This window comes from Calonectris borealis, chromosome 20 (genome assembly GCF_964195595.1).
Source record: "Calonectris borealis chromosome 20, bCalBor7.hap1.2, whole genome shotgun sequence".
Lineage (NCBI taxonomy): Eukaryota > Metazoa > Chordata > Aves > Procellariiformes > Procellariidae > Calonectris > Calonectris borealis.
In genome coordinates, this window is record NC_134331.1 from 3618776 (window position 1) to 3638080 (window position 19305).

The 19305-nt window shown below is 36.2% G+C and overlaps 1 protein-coding gene across 3 annotated transcripts in view; it reads right to left on the reverse strand.

Annotated features, from left to right (window-relative positions):
* CEP112 (centrosomal protein 112) overlaps window positions 1-19305 on the reverse strand; it is a 170503-nt gene that overhangs the window by 104342 nt on the left and 46856 nt on the right. For all 3 annotated transcript variants that reach the window (XM_075169444.1, XM_075169445.1, XM_075169442.1), the window contains 2 exons: window positions 18229-18308; window positions 1858-1993 (listed from right to left, as the gene is read on the reverse strand). In XM_075169444.1, coding sequence (XP_075025545.1) covers window positions 1858-1993; window positions 18229-18308 — 216 coding nt within the window. The remainder of the gene's footprint in view (window positions 1-1857; window positions 1994-18228; window positions 18309-19305) is intronic.

The following is a 19305-nucleotide window of genomic DNA, read 5'->3' on the forward strand; positions in this document are numbered from 1 at the left end:
CATGACATAGTCTATGTCTTGTTTCTCTTTTTGCTAGTTACTATTAGAAAAAAATGCAGATCTTACAGTTAAAAACGTACCACTCGCCCACCAATGGGCATCAGGTGACTCTTAATAATCACAAGCTTGACAAAATAGGAAGCAGATGGCAAAAAAGTATCACAGAGCCAAGCCAATGAATCAAATATTGATTACAAGAACTGACAATGCCAGACCCCATCCTACTTATCTCCATAATTAACTTTACCACACACCAAAAAATGGTTTTAGAAGCCCAATATTTCTGGTGTAGTTAGAAGTACAGTGTTGCTATAGCTACAGTTTTTGTTTTATAAGTAATACATTCCACCTAACCACAAAAAATAGAATTTTCCAATATGTTACAATCTAACGGGTGATTTATCTAAAGAGTATGTGTGTGCAGAAGAATGAGAAAGGACAAAGCTCTGAAGACAGCTTCAGTAGTGTTTCTTTGATGTATTTCCTTGAACCTTGGTTCCTGTAGAACAGCGCTGCTCAATCGTACAATATCATTTACTATTTCTATATTTTAGCATGCAAGCAGGGACAGAATAAACCCATGGCTGATTCTTGGAGTACAGCATAATTTATTTTCAAAATTTCCCAGAACACAGCAATATTCTAAAAGAAACTTGCAGTCATTTTTAAATGACAACTGATTTTAAGTTTTCCAAATTCTTTTGCACATTTTTTTTGGTTTGGATTGTTTGTTTGCTGGGGTTTTTTTAAGTGAATGAAACTATTATTAGTATTTCTAGAATTAGACTATATTCCTTTTGGAGCAGAAATAAGATATTATTTTAAGTCATCGTGAAGAAGGTGGAGGAGACTCTCACAGCACAGAAAATGTCAGATTAAAATTGTAGGATTTGTCGTATTGCCCTCATGGGTCTAGTTTGCAGAACAAATCTTGCTTTTTGAAGTTTGTTCTATGCTTTTTTTATTTCCAAATTCTACTTGCTGTCAGCATGGGTTTTAAAAATCAGCAATGCCTTACTTAAGTTCTGTTGAAGATTTTCAGAAAAAAAACTTCACGAGAACAACAAAAAGAGAATTTGTTAAATTATAAGCCAGCATCCTTAGAAATCCATTACAATATCAGATTGCAGCATCCTACTGCCAACGGCAAGGTTTGGTTATGATAGGTGAGGTTGGAAAACTGAGTATATGGTCAGGTAGAATTACAAGCTTGAAATATGTAGAGAGGTTTCGACCACGTGAGCAAGTTAAGGAAATACTCCCTTCTCTCCCCTTCTTTTTGATCACCTGTCACTTGTTCCTTATTTCACTCATTGTGCTGCATTTGTAAAATCCCCAGGACAATGGTTTAACTATTGTTTGCTCCACAAGGAATTTAAGACACTATAATCTTTTTACATAAATTTCTGCTACTAATTTTCAGGGACAGAAAAATGGCACATAACTGCCAGCTGCCACAACGGCTCTGCCCCTGTTTAGGCTCAAACTGATTACAAGACCTCATTAACGAGAGACAGAGTCGTTCCGAAAAGAGTAGGAAGAGACACACATTTAAGTGGAAAATTACAAACGCTGTTCCATAGGGGTGTATAAACTAACACTTTATACTCTCACTCCTGAAAAATCCCTAATCAGTATCATAACCGCAGCTATCTTTATAACAATGACAATCCTGGCTTTGTTAGAAAGATGAAACAACTGCTAACGTCCCTTTTTGACTTGCTAGCAAAGACACTACATTGTGAAAGATTTTGATGTAGCACTCTCAAGTGAAGCGTGTTTCTGGCATTATAAGATCAGAATATGCTATCCTACTGAGACAGAGTTTCAGAAAGGCTGGCATTGTGACCTTCTCACCTGCTGTTTCATCTCAGCATAGACTTTTTCTGAGTTCAGCTCCACCTGCCGCTTAAACTCCTCCAGGGCAGCATCTGCCTGCTGGGCTTGCAGCCTCTGTACCTCTGTCACCCGAGTCAGCTGCTCCTCCTTCTCCCTAGAAAGTCACAGAAAATTTCCCGAGTTCAAGTATCAAATAAAAGAACAAGTGTGCTAGTGTAAAAGAGAGGCCTTTAACCCCATCAGTTTAAAATAGTATTCAGATTTCAATTTCCTGTCCCCGCTTCTGCCAAACTTCCCTTCGCAATACTTTGAAGAAGGGAATAGCAGGCTAGAGGTATTTTCGCTTTCTCTTACTTTTTAGGTGAATTTTGCACACCTAAACATGGCGTTCATAGCTTACAACAATACCTCCATCTTCAAAGTCTGCATTGGTTTCGATGGTTTACTACCCGCTGTATAACTCCCTTTTTTTTAAGTCTCACCTTTAAAAGTATATTGCCCCCCCCTCGATACTTAAATGAATTCCTTTTAGCATGATCATCTGCTCCCATTAAAAACAAACAAAAAATTATCCCAGCGCCATCTTTCCTCAGACAAGATGCAGGATTATTCACCGCTTGACATACATCAAAATGCAAAGCAGGGTAATGCGTGACATATGGTACTTTCCTAATCTATTAGAAACCCATAAGGCTGTAATATCTATTCAGCCTTTAAAGGAATGACAGATGTTAAATCTTTACGCAAAGATATTTCATATTAACAGCCTATACTATTTGACATATTAATGTTGATACCTATATAGGAATCAGTTTGGGTTTCTTACAACATCATAGTATATCAATAGTAACACACGTATAACATCTTATGTACACGCACATAGATAGATACACATCTAAAAAATAGACACATCCACCATATTGACACATCACAGGCAAAAATTCTGATAACTTGTAAATATTTAAGAATTTTTTATGTGATTCCTCACATAGAAAACAATCAGGCAGCGTTATTAACTTTCTACTACCCGTTTCTACTATCGCAGGTCAGTGGAGTTGCCCGACTTTGTGTCAAAGCACAGGGGAACACAACGGCGGCATCAATGGACAAAGCTGGCTCCACCAGTGGTTTGTAACAGAAGACACATTCAAACAGACCTGTGGTTGACATTTGCATTTTACAGGCAGAGGAAGTACCTCGTGACAAATTTCCCATTTTGACAGGAATTATTTCCATATAAAACAAAGAATCTGACACATAAGAGACGGAAAAGACCAGCTAATTCATCTAGTCTGTCACCTTGCCAGCACTGAACTAGCTATTACAGCACTGAGCAAGCCTTTTATAAAGGTCAGGAAGCTGCCAATCCCAAAGTTACAGTATTCACATCCGCTTCTGTGGTTTTCATACCAGACTTCGACAATGGGACAAAGAACATAATCCTACATCTTCACAAAGTCTCTGTTTGCAGTGTAGGGGAGCAAGGTAATTCTATTAGCAAAGAGATCAAAGAAATGCCACAAGGTCTGAGTAAGTATATTACTGTTTACTTTTACAGTTTTTTCATCATGCATATTTTAAAAAAAAAAATTTTATTTTGGTACCTTACTCACAGCTGATGGAATACTTGAGACATAAGGAGACTGCTATTTTCCTTACAGAAAAAGGAAAATACCTTTCTTACCCAGCAGAAACCGGAGCAAACCAGAACAAAATCCTGTATCACATTTTTGGTGATAATTGTTCAGCATTTTTGGTTTTGTGTTCAAAAGAAGAGCGTGTGCAAATTTTCTTCAAATTTGCTAGAAAGCTTCCATCACCCCTACGCAGATATCCTCTATTTCTACTGTCACAGCAATTCCATTTTCTAAACTCCTTTGAGGGGGAAGCATATCTGTATCTTGATCTAAGTTACCACATTCTCCATTCATTTACAAGACAATAAAAATTACATGGCAAAAAAAAAAACCAAACACCAAAATCAACATTTTTTCCCCATATAAATTCAACTGGCAAAAAGAGCATTTGGGATTTAAATTTCTATTACAGAGGATCCAAAAGATCAAAATTACAAGTACAAAAATCCTCAGATGTTTCTCAGAATGGGCACACCAACGATGCCTCCAGAGCTGAAAATGATATGAACGGTCTGATGAGTTAGTTATGCATCAGCTCTAGCGGCAAAGGCATTTGGCTGAATTATCCCCTTGAAGCCCATGCACTAGGGAGCTGCTGAATATAGAAGTTTTTAAGTTAATAGTTGATACTGAATGATGGTGAGCATGTCGTTCCCCTCTCCCAGAACAAAATCGAGCAGCAGTTCACAGGAAAGAATATGCAGGAGGATGAACTATCTTCTGAGAGCTACGTACGGCTCAACACGCTGAAGGAGAAGCCGGGAGCGGGGCGGCAGCACGGTTCACCAGCAGAGCACCATACACGTGTGTCGCTTTGGAGGAAACACAGAGGGGAAAACCTCAACTTCTCCTCCCAAAGATCCTTAATTCAGTTACGGGCACTGGGTAACAAACCTCCCTCCCCATAAAATACATCTAATACTTCCAAACCACACTGGAAACAAAACCAAAACCCAAAGCTTATTCAAACATATACACCCTGATAAGTGTCAAGAGACATCGGAACAACATTTTTGGTCCCGTCAGATGGAAATGCAACAAATCTAAATGTAAAAGGACAAGATGCCAGTCCTTCTGCTGTTAGTGAGCCTCTGAATTTATGCATCTTCTTCCTTAGGAATATATTTTTATTTTGAAATATTATGATGTAAACTTTTAGGAATCCGGTTTTATGCACCTTCCTTTATTTTAAGGACTTAATCCCATGAATAGATGCCACATCTCATTATAACCAGGAATAAAACTTCATTTTTGAAGGATGTGGGAGCTAGCTCTCTCTACTTTTTGTGCAGTTAAGATTTGTACAGAAGCTTAGAAAACATGTACAACAATGGACCACAGCTCACGAGTATAAGAAAAGCTTTACTTTTTTTTTTCCCCAAGACACTGAGCAATGTGCCTTGCATGAAGCACTAAAATATTCACTTTGAAGATTATTTTTTTCAGTTGGACTAGTTGTGGGGCCGAATACAATACAATTACATCACTTAAATCCCCTAAAGCTGAGCCGGCTTGAATATAAAAATAGGGTGAATTTACTCTTTGGCCCCAATTTAAAAAGCAGCAAATTCTTCTTGTTTCAGTGTATAAAGGATATGGCAACAGAATTAGCAATCTTACACAGCACAAACCATCTCAGTGAAAGTTGACTATGAAGTCCAGAAATGCAATTTCAGAAAGCAGCACTCTGAAGTGTTCTGATAAATGGAAAATATAAACATCTTACATACTTCCTCTTCATGCTTAATCATAAATATTTTCCTTGCTTCAGAAAATGTCTTCCAAGAGGTAACAACTAAACACAGAGAGACATTACAGCATTGCACGTCAAGTTAATGAAGGACAGGGCAATCCGGTCGTTTACATGAGCGGTTAAATAAACTCAAGATGTCCCAGCAAATGTGGTATGAACCAGTATTGTCACTCGCGGGGTCCTCACCGTGCCCTGTAGGAAAGCAAGGGCTGACCAAAAGCAAACAAGACCAGGAGATGCACCTGTCTCGGCCACAGCCTCTTCAACAAATTAAAACATTTTAGACTGCATGTGAATACACAGATGTACAAAACGTGTACCTCCACGAGCTACATGTGGACAGCTTCTGTGGACAGCAAGTTTCACATCCCATTAGCAAATCCGCACACAAGCGCCCTGTGCGTAGTTTAGAGAGTTTTTCAGTGATATGAAAAGTAACTAGATTGTGAAAATCCTGGTGTTTTCTTATAAAGATTATACCAGGCTTTAATTCATGAATATGTAAATTCTTTGCCAGGTTTTCAAATACTGCTGGCAGCAGTGTCTAAACAGACCGTTGTTTCCTGAGTTGAGAGGAACACAAAAGCAGAGTAAGAAATTTCTGTGGTAAGGATACATTTTGCCACTGAATAAGCTTCTGAAACTTAGATTCTGATGGACTCCACAAGAGGGAGAGGCTTCATCTCTTGTCTAACACAGGTGAGTGTGACTCTGGGTTTACACCTGTAGATAAAAACGAACCTTGCTCTGTAAAGCTGAGGCATGGAAAAGCAGAGTAATGGCTGAGCCTTCAGTCCCACTGATGAAGCCGAGATCTTCTAACGGTGATCTGCCCGGAAAGGCCAGGCTCTCCTGCTGATTACCCCGATGATCCCACATTACATATATGCACTGACGCTATGTATTTAGATTTGCTGTACTTACACATTCCTTCCTCTCCTCCCCAAATATTAATACTTCTGAGGGAAAACTGCTTCACCACCCACCAAACTGCAAACTATTCACTTGCTGGAAGGCAGCTGAAGAACGATATTGCTGGGTTTGTTTCTAAACAGTTTTCCTTTTTATTTGTTGACACAAGAAATAAGAAATTGACTCTTTTACTAATTTGTGTTGAAACAAAATCCTTTATCATAATTTATATAGTCCACGTAGATTTTAAGAAAACCTATATAAACACATGTTCCCGAAGGAGAAGACAACATAATACACAGCATACTGAGTAGCTAAAAACATAACTGTCATCGAAACATGTATGATCTGCCCATGCAAAAGCAAAACTCAGGAAACTTACCTTAGTATCTTTTGTGTATAAGCTACAGACACGAGTATCGCCCCAGTATACGGACACATATATTTCCGTACACAAAATGTTATAGAAGTGACCCCACGATCCTGCTCCTGATCTCAGAGAGACTCTCACATGGAGGTGCCCGGATACTGGCAGGACTCCACATGAATGCAGCAGTTTATTGATTTATAGCCAAATGCAAGATCCATGACACCACTTTTTAGCTGGGTGCGATAACCATTAAAATACTCCATGCAACAGCCCCTCTAATTTAATTTCTAGAACGCAGACTATTTCAACTTCATAAATAATGTCTTAAGGCCTAAAGAATCATGTATTTGCAGAAAGAAGGGGTTACTGGTTTAGTTTATTGTTACAGAAAAATGCTTCAGTAGTAATAACGATTCTCTGAAATCACAAAAAACAATTTTACTTGCTCTACTATTTTAACAAACAGTGACAGTTAAGTCACAGCTTTCTGTGTAAATATTGGGCCTAACTGCACCCATTGTAGCTGTGGTTAGGGTATCTCACCGTAGAGGCAGCTATTACCAGCAGACAATGAGGAACAATGAGGGCTCTTCTACAACGCGAGCGTCCAAACATATGGAATATGTGCAGAACACTTCTTTTTGGTGTGGAGAGGAAGAAAGATAGTGTGAAGTCATTCAAGCGGAATGATAACTAAACCAAAGCCAGATCAAAGGAACGAAGAAGAAAGACTGAAATGTGAAGCTGAAATATTTATTGCCTTCAAAACATCATCCCTATCCTGTCCCTGGGCACTTAAATATTTCGAAGTTGTTAGAAAGCATTCTAACTTGTTTCATCGTTTCAAAGAAATAAAGCCAAAAATATAAAGTAGAGAACAATTTTATCTTTCATTCCCTGATTTTAAGTATAAGATGAGCTTGTCTTTATGAGAAAAAGCACGAATTCACTTATAAATTGTTTACAGTTTGCATAATTTGAGATGTTAACATCAAAAAGCTGGACTGCATTCCTTCAAGTAAGCTATAACAATGAATGATATTTACAATATAATTACTATTTTAAACTACATACTTAGGTTTTAAATAAATCATGAGATAACATTAACAAATTAAACCACTACTTAAAGCTGTTAATGAATTTAGAGTAAATAATATTCCACGTGTGTATATCACACTTTGGTGAAATAAGAATAATGCGTTACATTCAAAATTAATGGCTCACAAATTAACTAGACATTGGTTAAACACACTAATAATTATTATAACTATTTCTCATTATAATAATGACAGGGTACTGTTGTGCTAGGTGCTATGCAAACAGAATAAAAACAGCAACTGCAAAATGATGAATGAGATGTGGGTTAACAAGCTGGGCAAGTGTTGTAAATGTGGCTGGAAAGGAAAATGTTATAATTTTCCTCAACACTGCAGAAACTGTCTACAAGATTTAGATACACCACATATATGAAAGGCCACAGAGGCTCGGTTATCAAGAGAGGAGGATTAGAACAGAGATTAATAGTCATGGCTTTTACATGCTGAGATGACAGCTAAACCTCAACAAGGAGAGCATGGAGGGGAGAATTAGAGAGACAGGTGTAGATAATGGCTTAGATAAAAGGAAACAAGCCTGTAATTAAAAGGTGGACAGGAAGTCAGTAGCATAGATAGTAAATAGATTCATGAGATACCCAGAGAAGAGGTGCAAAGAGGGAAAAGATAGGGATCGGAGAACAGTGCTGTGGCACAGAAGGCTGGAGGGCGAATAAAATAAACCATCTGAAGGACAAACTATGGGAGACACCACCAAGCAGAGGAGGAGAGCCAGGCAAGAAGAATCACTTAACACCAACAAAGAACAGCCCAAGATGTGTTACGAGTGGCAAAGCCAACAGTGGTTGGCAAATCAAAGACGACGAGGATGAAATAACAGCATCAAGACTGTCTCCGACTTCTCCAATACAGAATTCTAAATGAAACATCTAACTAATTACTTCAGCATGCCAGGTTTATTATTTCAAAGAGGTGCTGATAAAAATACCCTGGGTCAAAAAGTCTTTAATAAAATAAATTATTTCCCACCAATCCTGTTTCTCTTCTACCCTTAGACAATCATGGCTACACCACCAAATACCAGTTTTGAGTAAGTAAAGAATCCAAAAAGCAAGCATATCACTCACCTATACAGGGAGGTACAAGGATACAGCATTCATTCTGTCATTAAACGTATTTAAGGTAACTATTTTTTATGGCTAAAATAATTGCACTATTATAGTTTAGGATTGAGAATAATGATATCCATGTTGTAACAGACAATATAGTAACACAATACTGAGGAATGATGAGTATCTACTCAGCTTATCAATTACTTTTTTCTAAGAGGCTGGTATGAGTGGACACGGATTTTCACCTCCCCCCCCCAATAAAAGTACTGTTTGAAATATTAACTTTAATTCCTCAGTGAAGGTTAGTTGTGTTGTTGAAGAAGCTGGAGGAAAGTTGTACAAAGTACATAAAAAGTAAAAGTAAACTTAAGATTACTAAGTGTAACTGGAGTCTAGCAATCATAATCATCTAGCAACAACAACAAAAGGAACAAAGTCATTCCCTGTGCTCTTTTTGTAAATAGTTTTTAACTGACCCAAAAAAGGTGACAGCCTGAAACATTTCATGCTTATTAAAAAATCAGTAATTGAATTCAATCATCTGTAAGACTTTCTTTAGCCAACTGAAGGCTCTTCTCATTTCATCAATGTTCTGGGCACTACATAGTCTTGAAATACACTGCACTGAATCTAACAGATATGCTAATGTGAAAGGGAAGCCTTTTGGAATAATAAGGGAACAATTCTGACATTTGTGTTAACTCCTTTTATATTCATTTAGTGAGGTCAAAATCTATAGCCCTTAACTACATTAATTATTAGAATAGCAATTTACAGCAGTTAACCTAAGTGTTACAGCATGATACACTGATGCTGTTCATCTTACAAGGCAATACTTTCATTTCATACATATATATGTGTGTATATATATGTGTGCATGTATATATATATACACGTGTGTGTATATATATACATATGTATATATATTATACTAAAGCATTTTCATAGTTGATATCATTAAAAAGATGTCATTTGACATCTCTATAACCATCTTGAGAGACGTAACGGTCCCATAGACAAGGATTAAAAAAAATCAACTGTTACTCTTTTTTGTACAACTGAAGCTTTCCTTTAAATATATATTTCATTATCGCCAGTAGGTCTCCAGAGAAACTGGTGAAAGAAAAATGAAAGGCTGTAAATAGTTAATAGAACACTTTATTTTTTCTTTTAAGTGAGACTATTAAATAAAGCTACCACATTTTTTTGTCCTCTGTTCATACTTTACATTGTGCCCCCTAGAGTGAGGGTTATGTCAGCATGTTCACTAGGGCTGAAGGAATGTTTACAATATGCTGGAAACTTTGACTGGTTTTGCTCTAAAAGGTTTCAGATGCTCAAACAGAGCACCAAGTGGAGAACAGCTGGTTGTTTTTCCACTGATTCTTAGCGGAGAGAAAAAAAAAAAAAACACACACACCAAAAAACACACAGCCCTGTTTTAAAGAGTAAAATTATAACCAAACTCTTCAGCCACTTAACATTACCACTGGTTTTAAATCACAAAGTTTGCTTTTTTCATCATATTGCAACTGTCGCAAGAAGACAATACTAAACATTTTAATAAAAGAGAATGATGAACACAACGAACATGAGTATAAACTCTTAACAATGTTCTTTATTGCAACATTTGGAATTAAAGACAATGCCTTCTCATATTTCTTTCATTATTTCCGGCTTTAAATAGTAATAGCTTTTCCATTCCTACAAGAATTCCTCCACACATAAATACTACATTTTCAAGAAAAAATGGAATTAACTATAGGAAAAGGCTACACTTAAGTAATTATCATAAAAATATTAACAACATCAAGTAATTATTCAGAATCTGGATTCAACTTTGAGGAGCAAGAAAGGGAAAAAAAAAATCAACTTGCGGTTAAAGCTATCACTCCATTTATTTATTTATCATCATATTGATGATTATCATGCGGTTGTATTTTTCTGTGTGCAATGGCATTTATGACATCCAACACTACGGGAAATTCATACAATAGAATCCCTACAATAGTATTCTGAAGAAGCTGTTTAAAAATAAGTTCCCTCATGGTTTGGTATCATTAAATCCTCAAAATCCACTGTAACTCACAGGTTTTTAAAAATACAATTCCTATATATTTTGAAAGTCCAAATTTAACTTTTTTTTAAAATATTGGGATCCAACATAACAGTAAATGCAAAATTATGCAACTGTAACCTGCAAAACAAAATGAAATTATATTCACTGCTATTTATTCTATCTCCTTCTGCTGTCTATTTTCACATTTTTATTTATCCTTGCCTTCATCTGTTTCCCTCTTTATTAGCTCAGAAGCATTATGTGTACCATTTATTTTTCTCAGATTTACGTACCGTCATTTCTTTTACATTGTCCCTTCTACGATAATACAGAGAAAAGAAAAGTTATGGGAATTTTGCAAGAGATCAGTAATCTCAAAGACTAAAAGACCCTTACATAAAACTTCTGTGCTAAAATTTGATACATTTTTACGTACTCTGAACAAAGCAAAAAAAGCCTTTCAGACCAAACAAACCTGGGCCTTCTCTTTGTATATCAAAGAAAACTACACAATGAAAAATGAGTCATTACACAGCCATCGCTGTAAGAAAAAGCAGAACAGAGATTCTGCAAGGGACCATCTTGCCCTGTTCCCATTTTTGTCTTGTCCCCATTTCACCAACACAGGGGAACCGTAGGAAACACCACGCAGAATGCCTGCTGGAAGTGGACAAGGAGTCCCAGAACAACAACAAAAAAAAACCCCATACTCAGGGCAGCATGATAACAATGTAAAATCAAATCATTCCACTGCACCACCATAGTCCAAACCAGACTGAAGCCCTGTGGATGTAAAAACAAGAGGAGATGGGAATGTACTGAACCTCCGCAATCCAGGCATCCCTTTTGTCAGGGATTCAGGCTGAAGCTGCAGAACAATTATAATTAGATTTCTTCTTGCAGAACATACTGACACTAGCTTCTGCTTTTGAGTAAGTGTGATGAAAAAGGCATTCTCCTAAGGCTTTACAAGTATCAGTACTAAGTTTCAAACCTCAGGACAAGCCTGAGAAGAGCTCCAGCTCCATTGCTCCATATACCTTGCGACGATGTCAGGTAGGGAACAAATGATTCAGAAGGGAGTAACCAAATGACCAGCAAACCATACTAGGAGATGACAAGTAGAAGCCCTTTGAATAAAAAAATTACTAAGATTTCAAGAAGAGTAACTGGTATGAAAAAATTATTTCTTTCCCAAAACAGCATTTTTCCAATTTGTTTTAATAAATACAAGTGCAAATGTATTTTTATGAGATACTTTCTATGAAACAAAACCTTGTAGTAGTAATAACTGTCCTACACACAAAAATTGAAATTTAAAACATATATTAGTATCACTGAACTACACTTGACAAAGTCCCTAGAAATAGTAGAGTCCAGCAACAGCATGTGGAGATATAAAGGACTGACACAGCTATTATACTGGGAATAACGAAAAGCAATGAAATAAGTCTTTCTGAGTCTACAGTGAGGAAACTCCACAGCACCATCCCCAAAGAGAAATCAACATCTTCGCCTTGATTCCTGAAGAATCCCCAGAGAAATCTGAAGGATCCCCAGAGAAAATATCTGCATGTACACAAGTACTTTTATTTCTGTATTTTATTGAACATCTACATGCATCATCTTCATACCATGCCTTTGGTTGAAATGACTTTGAAACATTTTGGTCTGCTGTCCAAACCAAATCACAAAATACTGTGAAAACTGTAAGTGCACACTTTAGAAACTCTTGTAAAAATACAAATCTGCTAATAGATAGGAGTGGCTTTGCTGGTTTCTGGAAAGTTTAGCCCCTCTTTCTCCCCCAGAAGAGTTTTAAACAAGTTCAGATGAGGGGTAGAGAAGCAATGGAGAAAAGAGGTGTTGCTAGTTTCTTATGTAAACAAACAATTTTATTAAGTGACTTTCAATAAACCAGCTGCTAAACATTTGCTCTGTATCATCACCACTTGCAAAGTGCTGAGATTTGGCTTCATAGGCAAGTTTAAAAAAAAAAGGCAAAGATTGAGAGGAAGAATGTTACAAAGCATTCAACTGTAGATAGTGTGCACGCATTCCTTGACACTTCAGGAATTACGTCTGCACCTGTAGAGGCAACAGTTCATTTCATTTCTCCTAACGTGACTTTTAAAAAATTGTTCCCTTTAATCACACTACAGAATAGAAGAGTAAGAACTCAGAAATTGTATTTCAGTAGCATAATGAAATATTAATTTGTGTATGAGACATGCAAACCAAAAAGCATTAAATCAGATCCCATAATTATTTCCAGTATGGGAGAACCATCACAACCATTATCCTGAGAAACCAGCAGCAGCAAGGTGGTCTACACTTCCATGCAGGTGACAGATGATAACAGCCTTAACTCTTACGTATGTTTATAGTTTAGTCCAAAATCTCCATCTCAAGATGGACAAACTTTATATGTCTATGCAGTCATAAAGCTATGACTGCAAAATGAGTGGCAAAAACGAAACCACGTTACAACTGAGGTGGTCTAAATGCATGCTGTACTCGCACTTCAAAAAACCTGTAACTGTAACTATTTACTTATACAATCAAATCCTCCCTTCTTTACTGTTTCATCTTTACTTTTCATATTATTACCAATAACATATTTTACAGTTTATAGTTGGACTCGATCTTAAGGGTCCTTCCCAACCTAAATGATTCTATGGTTCTAATAACATATAAATGAACTTCAAACTAAATGCTGTAAAACAAATGTTTCCTCCTGTACACCCGATATCCTCCTTGATGTCGATCAAGCTGGCAGTTACACCTCGTACACTGATGGAGTATATAAATACTAATAACGCACATGGCTATTCTGCTCTTTCTTTGGATCATAAAGGAGTTTTTTACCACTGATCTTAAGCAACAATGTTCTAAGTTTCTCTGTTTATCAGCAAATAAATGAGGCCAGCCTTAAAGTATATGCACTTCTGCTGGCTGCAAATAACGCCTGTGATACTTCCACAGGAAGCCCTCAGGATCATTGCTATGATTACCCTGCTAGCATTAAATTCTGAATATTTAAATTGTGATCGTAATATGCATTTATCATCTCCAAGGTCCTTATTGAGCATGCACTCTCACTGGTGTTTCATGAAATTACTACTATAATTATTTCTGAAACTTTTGCAATGGCTAAGAAAATTGTTGTCTGTAGTTTACAATGCTATTTTGGAACCAAAAGAAACAGTAAAAAAGGAAATTTTTCTTTTTTTTAAAAAGTACCTTCAATATGTCTTCAAACAGTTCTATAGTGAGAGGGCTAGAGTTCATCTTGTTCTTTGAGGGCTAATATCAACAGAGGTCATTATTTAGTACACCTTCTGTTGAAAAGAAATATAATTTAATATTTGTGATCGACACATCAAACTGACTAAAGCATTAACAGCTCAGAATGCTTGCATCATTTTATGAAAACAAGTTAGATAAAACTTTAGAGCTTTTGTTTAGTAATTGGGACAGATATTTACTAAAAAATGCCACTTATAGACACAACAAGAGTCTTCACAGCCAGAGAATGTGCAGAACAGGTCCAAACTGAAGGGAGGTTAAATACTTACACATTTTTAAAACACAATTATTTATTGTGGAAAAGAGGTCTTTAGACCTCTGTGTTAGGTCTTTAGAAAAAGTGTATAAACCCTCCACCTGCAATACTACTGTTGGGAACATTACTCAAGTGCAGATCAGATAAATAAAGTTGCTTCAGAAATGATCACTGAAATAGAAATAAGAGTAAAAACGGTCAAAGAGGCTTTAACACACATGCCCCAGCCTCATTTTTAAACAACAACAAGGCCATGCCTGTTTCCAGTTCCCTAAATTGCCACAAGTCTCTAAGCTTCTATATTTCACCTCTTCAATGAAATGGGAAATATTTCCCTACAGCCTAGTAAATTAAAATTATGAAATAATTGGATATTAAAATATTAGCAGAGGCAAAATAAATATTTTTAATAAATAGGTGTCCAAATTTCACAGAGCGAGACACAACAGATCATGTTGAGAGCTACTCTGGATAACAGTGTTGTATAAAGTCAGCAAGACCTTTTCTTTCTCTTCCATGTAATTTCTTCAGCAACAAATGGATACAGATTTTTTTCTTATTTTTTTTCTGTTGTATTCAACTCAGTCTGTAGTGTGACAAATTGTAATATAACTATACCTCTATATTTCCTATTCATCTACTTAAAATAAAAGATAAGAACCACAGAGATTTAGCCTATTTGTAACCTACTCTCCTGACATATTTTATGCAACCAAACTAAAGGGATTAGAGAAACAACCTTTCCCCCCAAGTAAAAACACAGAAGCTTTTTAAGAATACTTTTATATAAATGCAGTTTAGATGACATTCTAGAAAAATCCTTGGAGCACTTCCTATAGTCACTTTTGCTAGTAGGCAATGCCTATGACATGCATTGCTAAACTAAATACAAAATTTATATCTACAAGACACCACCAAAAGTCATGAGTATTAGAGCAATTCTTTTGCAAAAGATTTGTTTTTGACAGAGATTTCTACCATAAACTTCAGAAGAAAGAAACAAACTTCCATAAACTATGTAAACCCATATTCAGTATAAAACTCTGGCAACACTATTTATTTGAAGTGAAAGATACTTTCAGAAATGTGGATTTTACTATTCCACACAATGTCTCAAATCACTTTCATTATGCATCTATGTGGATATGTTTGAAACTGCAATAGCACTGTTTGCTGTCACACCACGGGAAAAATAATAATAATAATAAAAACCCCCACTAAAATGCCTGCCACTTCCCCTTCTATGTTTGCAGCTGACTAGCTCCTCAATATATAATCCTGTGGCCATTTCAGAATCAAAGCGCATTCAGATCAAAGTAGTTTATGAGAAATCACTGATGCACCTACTGGGTTCTGAGCTGCAATTCCACAAGGCATCGTTTCTATTGAGATGGTGAACTATATTTTCACTCCTCTCAAGGAAGATAAGGTTGTGTTCTAAAGGTTTCCTATGTCTGCCTTAGCTTGTAATTACTTAATTTGATTCCGCTATTAGTCAAAGAAATACAGAAAAATAAAGCATTTTCACATAAAACATCAGATCTTTTGGATTCATACTAATAGCGAGAGACTGTTAAAAAGACTAATTTTTGCAGCAATGGGGAAAAAAGCCATAAGAAAGCCATCCATTTCTGACACAAAAATATTACTGCTTGTTGCGTACTACTTACATACATACCATATATAAACACATACATGTAAAATCTTAATATTGTCCAGAGACTAAATTAATGGCTTGGTTTCCAGAAAGCCAGCCTTGCAGGATTAGCAGTTCCTCTAAACTGGGCATGTGAGTCTGTTCTTAAGAGTCATGTGCACCGACACATCCGTGGTCAGAAATGTTCGGATGCAAGACGCAGAGGTTTTACACTGGAGTTGAAATCTGAAAGAACCGGCCAGCAGAATATATGCTGGGCTTAGACTAGGGCACTATATTTCTGTAAATACAATATTTTTAATCTTGAGGAGCACAAACCCACCCTGATGATTCTGCCAACTTTTGTCTCCATCCAGACAAAAACCAGGATGAAAGCTAATTTTTGTTTCTATTCAATTACAAAATAATTACTTATTAGCATTACTAATTCCATTACTAACCTTAAAATTAACCCCAAATCACTGGTATAAAATAACCAAAAGAACAGTATTATAGATTCATTATTAAAGAGTAAGCTATCTCCAAAATTAAAACATTTTCCATTTTAAATTAGGAGAGTGATATATCATTTATATTAGAAATCACTACATTATTTTCAACACCCTGAATCAAAAAAATAAAATTAAAAAAAAGCATAACAGGAACAGAGTGCCATAGGACATGGAAGCGACCTGGGAAAAGTACTCTACAATATGAGTGGAAGTAGCTTACATTAGAAGACACTTTGAAAACCGGGAATAGGTATTAATCATCCGCTGTAGGGGAAATAGTCTAGACATACTTTTAACCTGTCATGCAGTCTCCAGGGCTCTCGGATCCCAGAGGCTGACCCATCCTCGGTTTTGGCCAAAGGACCCACTCGCACAAAGCACAAGGTTGGGACTGGCCTCTGCCAACATCACCTTACTTTGTGGGCCCTGAAGCACCCACCACTCAACTGGGCTCTTGACACGTTAGTCTTTCAAATCCTTATTCTAACCCAAACATTAAACCTAAGCTTAATTACAGCTAGGGAATATCTGAAATAAATGAGGACCTCTCGGCTATCTACAGAGCTTCCCAGCACAGTTCACTGAAAAGTAAGTTCAAAATCCACAGCACACTAACCCACTTCACAAGGACTTGCCTGCAGCGGAGCGCTGCCGTGTTTACCCTGCACTGAGAGCACCCACATGGGGATAAGTTCTGAGCAGCCCGTGGACTGTACAGTCAGACTTATCTTATTAACATAAGTAAGTGCAAACTGACATGTTATTTGAAAGCCATGGAAGGTAATGAATGCAACTACATTATATCAATAGATCCGACGTTAAAATACTTCAAGATTAAGTTTAGTTGATAACAATTCAATCTCCCTAAAATTATAAATAATAGTCAGTGGAAAGAATTTAAAGATTAAAAGCTAGAGTTTTTATTAATGTCTGTAGTGATTTAAGATATAGAAATAAAGGAATACAGACTTCAGCCCTGTGACTTTTATTGAATAAAAGTATCTTCACAATGCCTCTATCAGCCTAGATAAGATACATGGTAACATTTAACTGAGTAGTTCTAGCAAGTAACTTCTGGTTTCTTTCAGAATAATCTGTTTTCCCTAGAAATTATTTCCATAACTTTGAATTTAAACTGGATAAACATATGGAAATAATTTTTTACATAATCAAAAATGGAAGCACCGTAACAAGAGTCAATCATGTCATATGTGTATCTGCTGCATGTAAAACACTCCTTCCCTCAGAAAACATCAAACTTGTTGCATCCTGATTAGTTTTTTAACATACAAGGTCAGCAAAAAAGCTGTTCCAAGTTAGTTAATGAAAAGTATCTTCTGTTTGCTGCTGACCATTTCTCTGAGCCTTAGCTACATTTGAAAAATAAGTATTCACACAAAAAAGTGTGGTATCAAAGAGGAAAAATCCACATAACATAATCCAAAGCAACTAGTCTTTTGTTTGGATTATTTGCCTACTATGTATCCATTCCATTGAAGCCGGTTTCATTTATTTGACAGGGCAAGACTAGCTGATATAACTGACTTCAATTCTGTTTTATTCCTACCCCTTGAAAATCAACAAATTTAGGTGGCTTTGTTCTTGCTTTAGTTTTTAATTTTTATGGCTGACTAGAACCCTGAAGATGCAGCTTTACAACGGGAAGATAACCCAGACAAATTATAGAAAGGCAGTTAGATGAGACAAAGCATAAGTTTATTTAATAAATTTGACTAAAAAATTGGGGATGTTTCAACAATTATTCCATATTCACTTACTTCAAAGTCTCTTCCAGTTTGCGAATTTTCTTTTGAGCATCCCCTCTTTCTTTATCAAGATCATTCCGGACGCCATGAATCTACCATTTGAAGAAAAAAATACCATATTTTAGCTAAAATAAAGTCTGATTAAAAAAAATGTTATTTTAAATTATAAAAACTATTTACTTTGCATATTTCTTTTGCACTGATGTAGACAGCCATCTATATATTTCTAAAATTACATGAAATGCAAGAATAAAGATTAACAGAGAGATAAAGTATGAGATGAGACTATAGCCAACAAAGCCATTTTTTTTCTCAAAATGAGTATTATTCTCTAGAATAAAGAAATATCAGTAACTACATAAAAAGGAACTAGATTTTCTTTAGATAAATACAGGAAAGCATACAGATATCTGCCTAAAATAATGACATGTATTCTCTATGGTGCAGAATTTCTACTTACCGATTTGTGAATACCCAAAGTGAACTACTTTTTACCAATTCTTACAACAATAAAAATACCAAACATAATGATAGTAAATAACATTATTTTAGAATAATACAAACTCAAGCCTTAACTATCTGAGGGTAGATACTCTTAAGAAAAGTAAAGCTTCAAGGAAAAGTGGTTTACTACTGATGAACTCCTGACCCAGTGAAATCAAACCAGAGCGCTTGAATCGTTATATAAAACTTTTCATTTTGCATTCAGACATTAAAAACACCATTTGGAAATGCGGGGGTGTGGCACTCTTGTATAAGTGTACAACTAACAAACCCACAAAAAGCACACAGACACCTCTAAAATGATAGAGCACCTTAGCTAACAACTATTATTCCATAGTAAACTGTGACCACAAGCTGGTTATAATAGTGTCAATCCAGAAGAGTAAGTCATCTGTCACTCCAATGGACGTGGCAGGAAATCAGTCCTAGTGCAACCCGAGAGCCTCTGCATCCTCGCACAACAGAAAAAAGCTGCCCCCGACATCGTCCTGTCTCTTCCCGATCATCTCTTACCTACATCAGCATTAGTTTATGTGTTCACTTTGAATAAGTAATCTTGCAGTATAAAAATATTCCGCATCACTA